Genomic DNA, 9088 nt, shown 5'->3' with positions numbered 1-9088 from the left:
GAAGTGGCTCTGGGTCACGAGGCTCCACCGAGGAGGTGAGTGAGTCATGCGCGCGCGCGGAGGGGGAGAGCTCGAAGGGGGAGGGGAGGAAAGGGGGGCGGGAATGATGCAATGTTTGGCAACCCGTCTGTGCGCGCACGCGCAGGGGACTACGAGGGCGGTGGGAGGTGCGGGAGGGGGAGAGAGGAGAGAGGCGGGGCGCCAGCTCTCAGCACCCTACGGCCCAACGGCTAGCAACCGTAGCTGCCCCTAGGCTGACGAGTGAAACCTCGCTGTTGCTCGTCGTAGGAGTTCTCGGTCCGCCCCCCTGGCATTAGCCCCCGTTTTACCTTCTCCATAAAGGGCTCCCATTTTCCTCGGCTCCCCTCCCAGCTAATAATGGGCACAAAGCCTTTTAAACCCCCTTCCTTTGAAAGTTTGCATCCGTCTGCCAGGATTGTCTACATCTCGAGTCTTCTTAAAGGGGTCTGATCTTTTAGCCCCTAGCTACCCAAAAAGGAGCTGAGGTACTTGAATCCCCTTGGTAGTCATTTTAAGGTCCTTTCAGAGGAGTACCCTGAACTTTTGTCTTGATAAAGTTTCTAATGAGTTCTCAACATGCCAGAATTCACGTTCTTTCCCCGGCGGGTCGGATTCCGTTTCCTCACTCATCTCCCCTCATGGCGCTCTGGGGCCCTTCACCAAAGACCAAGACCTGCCCTTTTCACTGATCCAGACAGTAAGTCCTGTGACTCCCTAATGTGAGGAGCTGGGCATAGGCCTGCCTCCCAGGCGTTTGGGCTACAGTAGAGTCTTGTTGCCCGGGATATTTATTAAATGCACTTAGCGCACAACTGCCTTGGACTAGGATGTCAGGAGAGGTCAGATTCTAGCTTCAGCTGCCCCCCACTTGCCCAGGGATCCCAGGCCAGCCACCTAGTATCTCTGTGCCTCACCCTTCTTGTTTGAAAAAAAAAAAAAAAAGAGTTGTAAAGGTAAAAATAAGACAACTCTGAACTTGGAGGCAACTTGAACAAAAGTGAAAGGCACCATGCAAAATGAGAAATATTTTTCTTGTGCCATTAGGTAGAAAGCAGAGGCCATGTGGTGGCCTGTTGCACATCCTGTCATACTTCCACCGGGACGGTGCGTTTGTCTAAGTAGGAACTGTCAGAAGGCCGGTGTGAGCTGACAGTGACAGGTCTTTGGTCAGGCCTGCTCTGTTGCTCCATTTCTCCATTTCCCCTCTGTAAACAGGGCTAGGGGAGGGTTGGACCAGATGCCCTCTCCTGGTTCAAAGACATGACCAGATTGTCAGTGACAGGCAGAGGTCATGTGACTTGACAGGCCGAGGTCGTGTTGTGACATGCTGACCTGGGGAGGTGGGTCAAGTCCCACCCAGCACATTACTCGGGAAGCCTTTGGGGCGGGGCAGGGCAAGTCGCGACTTTCATCTTTGGGGTCTGGCCCCTCCCGGACCTGGCAGCCTGACTCCCCCCAACAGATTGTGGGTTTGGAGAGGTCCCCTCCCCGGGGAAGACTGGGATTGGCCACCAGTGGTCTGGGAAGAGGCTCCGATCCTTCCGCGGGGGGGCCGCGGGGGGTGTTTGTTCTCTTGGGGATTAATGGGGGGTGGTGGGGGAGGGGGAGACGCGCTCCCGCATGCGCACTGCGGCCCCTCCTGTTGGCTCGTCGTTGTCCGCTGGGCGGGGGCCCGGCCCCGCCCCTCTCCCGTCCGGGCAGCGGCGGCGGCGGCGGCTGCGGCGGCGGCGGCGGCAGCGACGGCGGCGGCAGCAGCCTGCGCGGTGCCTTCTGGGAACGGAATCCCCAGGGCTGCCCCTGGCCCCCATGGCGCATGCGCGGGAGGCCGCTCGGTGATCCGCGGCGGCGGCGGCGGCAGCGCTTCCTGCTAGGACCGGCTGGGGCCGTACCGGAGGCTCGGGCTCCACCGACCCTCCTCCCACTCCCTCCCACTCACCCTCTGGGCCGCAACTGCGCAGGGCGGGGCCGGCCGAACCATGGGCCGCGGTGAGTGCAGGGCCCGGCCCCCCCATTCCGCCCCTCCCCCTCCCCTCCCCTCCAGTCCCTACCCTCTGCCCCCTCTGCGTCCTCTCGGCCCCTTTCCCTGGCCCCATCCTCACTCCCCCGCCCTCACCTGCCCCCACCGTTTCCCTCTCTTAACTGCTTGACTTTTGCCTTCTTCACCTCCCTCCCCTCAGTGCTTTGCCCACCCTCCGCCCGCCTTCTCCCCAAGTTCCTTCCTACTTCGTGCGCCTTCCCCTCCTCCCCAAGCGAAGAGAAGCAGGCTGGGTGACAGGGCGCCTTGTTATGAGAGGGAAAGTTTTGAAGCCACCCGTGTGGGGTAGGAGCGATGGTGAGGTTGGGGAGAGACTTGCAGGTTTGAGGGCGGCCCCACATATTAGAGAAGAGTCCCTGTTGGAGCTAATTTGAAGTCTGTGGGTAGGAGGTGCTGAATCCCTTGCCTTAGGTTTGGAAGGAAATCAGGAGCTTCTCAGGATTCCGGGAGAAGACAGAGCTGTGATTCCAACCTTTCTTAAGACCCAAATGAACCAGTTCAGCAATGGTGGGGGCGAGTTCTATTGGTACCACCCGAACAAGCAGTTGGGCAATGGTCTGGTGACCTGTGGGGCAATCTGTACTTTTTATATGATCTCCCTGGGGGAGGGTGGGGGGACAGCAGGGGCCAGACTCTCTGGGACACTTCCTACTGGCCTGGCATTAGGGGAATTTGCCCACACTCCTGGATGAAGTCTTCTGTCTCTGATCGGACAAAAGGACCCTGCTCTTTATATGTCTAGGCTGTGATTCCTTGGTCCCTGGGAGTTGAGGCTTTGACCTAGGGACTGCATATGTAAAAGGTGGATTGTGGACTCAGCCAGCAGATCCCTGGATTTTTATGGGCACTTACTTCATTAAGGACCTTTTCCTTGAGAGTATCTTGAACTGTTGTGCTCTCTTGAGTTGGGCAGATTCCTGACAGTCCCTTCTCTCTCCTGTCTTGCAGGTGTGGGCTAAGCTGGCGGCCCGGCTTTAGACTGGACCCCACAATGTTTGCAGAGATGTTCAGGTAACCATGGTGGGTGGGATGGCAAAGGGTTCCCCCTCATTCTCTCACCCAGCTCTCTAGGGTCTCCCTACAACCTTTGTCTTCCTGGAGTACTCCCTCAGGTACCCAGCCCAGTTTAATCCTCCTAATGCCCATGGATGTCTGTTATCAGGCACGTGGGAGCTGATTACACACAATGAATGGGGGCAATGAGAGCAGTGGAGCAGACAGACCTGGGGGCCCTGTGGCCACATCTGTCCCCATCGGCTGGCAGCGCTGTGTTCGTGAGGGTGCTGTGCTCTATATCAGGTATAGATTCTCAGAGTTCCCTGAATTGTATCCCCAGGCCCCTCAGTTGCCTGATTTTTGTCTCCCACCCTACCTCTCAAAGCTCAGATCTCTGGTACCCTGTTGCTCTCCTGTTCCTCCTTCCTTCCTCAGCCTTTTTGCTGTCTCTTTGAATCTACTCTCCCTCTCTGTCTCTTCCCATATTCCTTACCCTCTGCCCTTCCTAGGAAGGTATTTGACTAAGGAACTGTCATTTAGGAGTATCTCCTAATTCAGTGTCAACTAACCCCGTACTCTCTGACCCTTCCTCTCCCAGCCCAAGTGGCACCGAGCTGTCTTCCTTGGAGCAAACCCGGAGCTACCTCCTCAGCGATGGGACCTGCAAGTGCGGTCTGGAGTGTCCACTCAATGTCCCCAAGGTCAGAGTGATGAGGGGTCCCTGCCAGAGAGTACAGGGATAAACCTAGAGACTTAATGCACATCACTGCCCATGGTAGCCTTTGTCACAGATCCATCCCCTCAGGGTCCCTGTCCATGCCTTTTACCTCACAGGTTTTCAACTTTGACCCTTTGGCCCCGGTGACCCCGGGTGGGGCTGGGGTGGGGCCAGCATCAGAGGAAGACATGACCAAGCTGTGCAACCATCGAAGGAAAGCCGTTGCCATGGCAACCTTGTACCGCAGCATGGAGACCACCTGCTCACACTCTTCTCCTGGTGAGTCTTCTCTACTTTATAGAAGAAAACTGAGGACAACTTAAAGGGCCTGGAAGTGGAATGTTGGGAAGTTTTATGGGAGGGATCAGGAAGGGTGGAGTGAAGGGCAGCTTGGTGAAAGGAGGGCACAGGGAGGTTGGGAATTTTTGAGGCTAACCCATCATTTCTCATTTATTGCAGGAGAGGGAGCGAGCCCCCAAATGTTCCACACTGTGTCCCCAGGGCCCCCCTCTACCCGCCCTCCCTGTAGAGTCCCTCCTACAACTCCACTTAATGGGGGTCCTGGCTCCCTTCCCCCAGAACCATCCTCAGTTCCACAGGCCTTCCCCCCTCTAGCAGGCCCTGGGGGGCTCTTCCCACCAAGGCTTCCTGATCCAGTCCCCTCTGGAGGCAGTAGCAGTCCCTGTTTCCTCCCAAGGGGCAATGCTCCCTCTCCAGCTCCACCTCCTCCACCTGCCATTAGCCTCAATGCCCCCTCATACAACTGGGGAGCACCCCTCCGATCCAGCCTGGTGCCCACTGACTTGGGCTCTCTTCCAGCTCCTCATGCTTCCTCCTCGCCACCTTCAGATCCTCCTCTCTTCCACTGTAGTGATGCCTTAACACCCCCTCCTTTGCCCCCAAGCAATAATCTCCCTGCTCCCCGTGGTCCCCCTGGTCCTTCCACTCAACCACCAGTGTCTTCAGCCACTATGCACCTGCCCCTGGTCCTGGGACCCCAGGGAGGGGCCCCCATCGTGGAAGGCCCTGGGGCACCCCCCTTCCTTGCTAGCAGCCTACTCTCTGCAGCGGCCAAGGCACAGCGTCCCCCCCACCCCCCTCCCAGCACTTTACAGGGCCCAAGGCCCTGTGCCCCAGCACCCTCAGCTTCCCACTCATCATCACCCCGTCCCACTCAGCGCCGTCCCCGCAGACCCCCAACTGTATTGCGATTGCTAGAAGGGGGAGGCCCTCAAGCCCCTAGACGGAGCCGTCCTCGTGCCCCTGCTCCTGTGCCCCAATCCTTTTCTCTCCCTGAGCCATCCCAACCTATTCTCCCTTCTGTGCTGTCCCTTCTGGGACTCCCCACCCCTGGCTCTTCCCACTCTGATGGAAGCTTTAACCTTTTGGGGTCAGATGCACACCTTCCTCCTCCCCCAACCCTCTCCTCAGGGAGCCCTCCCCAGCCTAGGCACCCCCTCCTTTCCTCCCTGCCTGGGACCTCCAGTGGCAGCCTCAGCAGTGTGCCAGGTATGTAACTGAATGAGTGTGGTAGAGCCCTCCCCCCTGGGGTGGAAAAAGGCAGCCAAGGCATCTAGGGGAGAGTTTAGAACTCTTTGGCAGTTTTCTGGGTTGGGGACCGGGAGGTTGGGCTCTTTGGACACTGGGATAAAGAGTCTCCCTTGAGCTGATTTTTTCTTTTCCTTTGCAGGTGCCCCTGCCCCACCAGCTGCCTCCAAAGCCCCCCTAGTTCCCAGCCCTGTACTTCAAAGCCCATCTGACGGACTGGGGATGGGGGCGAGCACCACCTGCCCTCTGCCTCCCCTGGCTGGTGGGGAGGCTTTCCCTTTCCCCAGCCCTGAGCAGGGCCTGGCACTGAGTGGAGCTGGCTTCCCAGGGATGCTAGGAGCCTTGCCTCTCCCTCTGAGTCTGGGGCAGCCTCCACCTTCTCCATTACTCAGCCACAGTTTATTTGGCATGCTGGCTGGGGGAGGGGGACAACCGCCCCCTGAGCCCCTGCTACCCCCACCAGGGGGACCTGGCCCTCCCCTAGCCCCAGGCGAGCCTGAAGGGCCTTCACTTTTGGTGGCTTCCCTGCTTCCACCACCCCCTTCAGACCTCCTTTCACCCCCTTCTGCACCTCCTAGCAACCTCCTAGCCTCTTTCCTGCCTCTGTTGGCCCTGGGCCCCACAGCTGGGGATGGGGAGGGATCTGCAGAGGGAGCTGGAGGTCCAAGTGGGGAGACATTTTCAGGTTTAGGAGACCTTCCCCCGCTACTGTTTCCCCCACTTTCAGCCCCCCCTACCCTCATAGCTTTAAATTCTGCGCTGCTGGCTGCCAGTCTGGATCCCCCTTCTGGGACGTCCCCTCAGGTGAGGATAGGGGGTGGGACAGAACAAGAGGTAGAATCAGAGATGGGAGCTGGGAATCAAAGGCTTTCCGGTTTCTGCTGAGCTCTTCCTCAGGGCCTTTGGGGAAGGCTTAGTGCTTGGCTAAGGGTAGGATAGCTGTAAGAACTGGATCTGTATTTAATAAGCGTGGCCTACTTCACGTGAGGCTTCAGATTGTATATGTGAAAGTACTATAAATGTATGGACTACTTTACACATGCATGTATTATAAGCATTCTTTCTCCTTAGCCCTGTGTCCTGAGTGCCCCCCAACCTGGACCACCTACCTCCAGTGTCACCACGGCAACTACTGACCTGGGAGCCTCCTCTCTGGGCAAGGCCCCCTCCAACTCAGGGAGACCCCCCCAACTCCTTAGCCCTCTGCTGAGTGCCAGCCTGCTGGGTAAGTCTGAGGGCAGACTCTGGTATGGAAGAGAAGAAAAAAAGCAGTAAAAATTGGGAGGTGCAGGCGGATGAACTGGGGAAGAGTCTTTGACCACTGGGTAAAGCCTAAGAGAATAATAGGATTTGTTCAACTTAATTGGTTTGCCTAGGGAGACCCCTGACTTTATAATTCAACAGGTGATCTGTCTTCGCTGACCAGCAGCCCTGGAGCCCTCCCCAGCCTGTTGCAGCCTCCTGGCTCTCTTCTCTCTGGCCAATTGGGGTTGCAGCTCCTCCCTGGGGGCGGAGCTCCTCCACCCCTCTCAGAGGCTTCTAGTCCCTTAGCCTGCCTGCTACAAAGTCTCCAGGTGAGGGTTTAGGGGTATGTTTGTCATGAGTTTTTCCCCAAACTGGAAATATGAGCATTCTGAGTTACAAAGCAGACTGACTGAGATTTTATTTTTTTTGCCTGTAGATCCCTCCAGAGCAGCCAGAAGCCCCCCGTCTGCCCCCTGAGAGCCCCACCTCAGCCCTAGAACCAGAGCCTGCTCGGCCTCCCCTCAGTGCCTTAGCCCCACCCCACAGTTCTCCCGACCCCCCAGTCCCTGAGCTGCTCACTGGGAGGGGGTCAGGGAAACGGGGCCGGAGGGGAGGAGGGGGACATAGGGGCATTAATGGTGAGGCCAGGCCAGGCCGGGGTCGAAAGCCTAGCAGCCGGCGGGAACCTGGCCGATTAGCCCTCAAGTGGGGGGCACGTGGAGGCTTCAATGGACAAATGGAACGGTCCCCCAAAAGGACCCACCATTGGCAGCATAATGGGGAACTGGCTGAAGGGGGTGCTGAGCCCAAGGATCCATCCCCTCCTGGGCCCCATTCTGAGGACCTTAAGGTGCGTGCAGTGATGGAGGTCTGGCTGAAGGGCTCTGAGGAATGGCTGTAGCCATGCTGCCTTTTCTTAACTTTCCCTACACACAGTCCATCTTTTCTCAGGTGCCTCCAGGGGTAGTCAGAAAGTCTCGTCGAGGCCGGAGGAGAAAATACAAGTGAGTATTGGGCCCACCACAATCTTGGCCTTTTCTCACTTCTTCCTGGGTTTGTAGAAATGATTAAAAGAAGTAGCTTGGTTTTCAAAAGGGCAAATACTCATTTGAGTATGAATAAGGATACTATGCCTTTACTGTCCAAATGTAGAAAGTTTCCCACCCAAACTCTGAAATTCATCTGGTGCTTGGGGAGGTGTTCCTGATCATCTGTGCCCCTTATTGCAGCCCTACCCGGAACAGCAATATCTCCCGCCAGGATGTTGTTACCTTGGACCCCAGCCCCACAACCCGAGTAAGTGTGTACCAGTGGGTGGGTGGGAGGGTACGTATAGGGATGGGCAGGAGGAAAAAATGGTTAAAGGGAGTGGGGAGAAAATAAAAGACTTCTTGATACCTAACTGTTTGATCACTTCTTTCGACTTCCCCTCTTGTATAGGCGGCTGTCCCTCTGCCTCCCCGGGCCCGCCCTGGCCGTCCTGCCAAAAACAAGAGGAGGAAACTGGCCCCATAGCAGCCATACCTGGAGCTGGATCTGACCCTGATTGGGGAAAGCTGAGTGCTGAGCCTTGGGAGCCCCTGCCAGCCACCTGCACCTGTGGACAGTGGGTGGGGGCACTACTCCCCACTCAGAGCACAAATGCAAGCCCTTCCCCTACAATCCCATCTTGAGCCATTGCAGGGGGTAGGGAAGCTCTGCCCCTCCCCCCAAAGCCATGTCACTGAAAAGGCCTTGGGGGGGAGGGGATATATGGCCCGCTCCCACCAGGCTAAGGGGAATACCCCCTTCCCCAGGTCTTTTATTTGTTTAAGTTATTTTTGCACAAATGACTCTTTTATATTTAATTCGACTTCATTGCCTCCCTTCTTGAAGCCAACAGGCTCAGTTTACAAACCTGTGAGCTACTGTTGGCTGCTGTCCTCCTTCCCAGTGAAAGGTACAAAGCAATAAGCATCATGCATCCTCCCCTCACCTCTCCAACACCCCTCTGTCTCTGGCTCAGGTTGCTCAAAGCACAGATCCTCTCTTACCCCTGTCCCCAGGTTTGAAACACATAGCCTCATTTCAAGGTGTAGCCAGCTTCCATCCTCTGGGATATAAAAAAGGGGTAAGGGGATAAAGAGAGCCCTCTGGGACTCTCCCCCCATACACACTACACTGCCCCTTCTCCCCTCCCCCCATCAAAATGCTCAGAGACGTTGTGATGATGCGACTGAGGATTATGCAACGTGGTCCAACCGGAGCGGCCAGCATGACCAGCTGTCCAGGGGCTGCCTCCTGCCTTTTCTTTTGTAAAGACAAGACCCTTGGGAGTTTTAATTCTGTTTTGTACTTGCCCTGTGGGGCCTCCACTGCTTTTCTATGGGAGATACTCTTAATTTAACAGATGAGAATATTTTGAAACTCTGGCTCTGACTCTGTACTCATTTTTTCCTTAGTTCTTTGGTATGAACGGGTTACAATTTAACTCCTTCTCCTGTAGTAGATAGTAGCTTAGCCTGCCTATTATGCTATGAATGTCT

General features: G+C 56.4%; 1 protein-coding gene across 3 annotated transcripts; it reads left to right on the top strand.

Annotated features, from left to right (window-relative positions):
* The first annotated feature begins 17 nt into the window (after window positions 1-17).
* On the top strand, window positions 18-8974 carry MBD6 (methyl-CpG binding domain protein 6). 3 transcript variants are annotated; one of them, XM_070409881.1, is made up of 13 exons: window positions 18-35; window positions 3005-3067; window positions 3219-3355; window positions 3651-3753; window positions 3887-4049; window positions 4230-5279; window positions 5461-6122; window positions 6390-6543; window positions 6723-6892; window positions 7000-7413; window positions 7500-7567; window positions 7793-7859; window positions 8004-8974. In XM_070409881.1, the coding sequence occupies exons 3-13, from the start codon at window positions 3243-3245 to the stop codon at window positions 8076-8078; spliced, it is 3039 nt and encodes a 1012-aa protein (XP_070265982.1). In that variant the 5' UTR covers window positions 18-35; window positions 3005-3067; window positions 3219-3242; the 3' UTR covers window positions 8079-8974. The 3 variants fall into 3 exon arrangements, with proteins under 3 accessions (XP_070265982.1, XP_070265983.1, XP_070265981.1); XM_070409882.1 differs by lacking the exon at window positions 18-35 and adding an exon at window positions 1848-2007 and having other exon boundaries at window positions 7515-7567; XM_070409880.1 differs by lacking the exon at window positions 18-35 and adding an exon at window positions 1848-2007.
* The last annotated feature ends 114 nt before the right edge of the window (window positions 8975-9088 follow it).

The sequence above is a fragment of the Myotis yumanensis genome, unplaced genomic scaffold (genome assembly GCF_028538775.1).
Source record: "Myotis yumanensis isolate MYYU_CA2020_CCGP unplaced genomic scaffold, mMyoYum1.0.hap1 SCAF_3, whole genome shotgun sequence".
In the NCBI taxonomy this organism is placed as follows: Eukaryota; Metazoa; Chordata; class Mammalia; order Chiroptera; family Vespertilionidae; genus Myotis; species Myotis yumanensis.
This window is presented reverse-complemented; position numbering and strand designations above follow the sequence as displayed.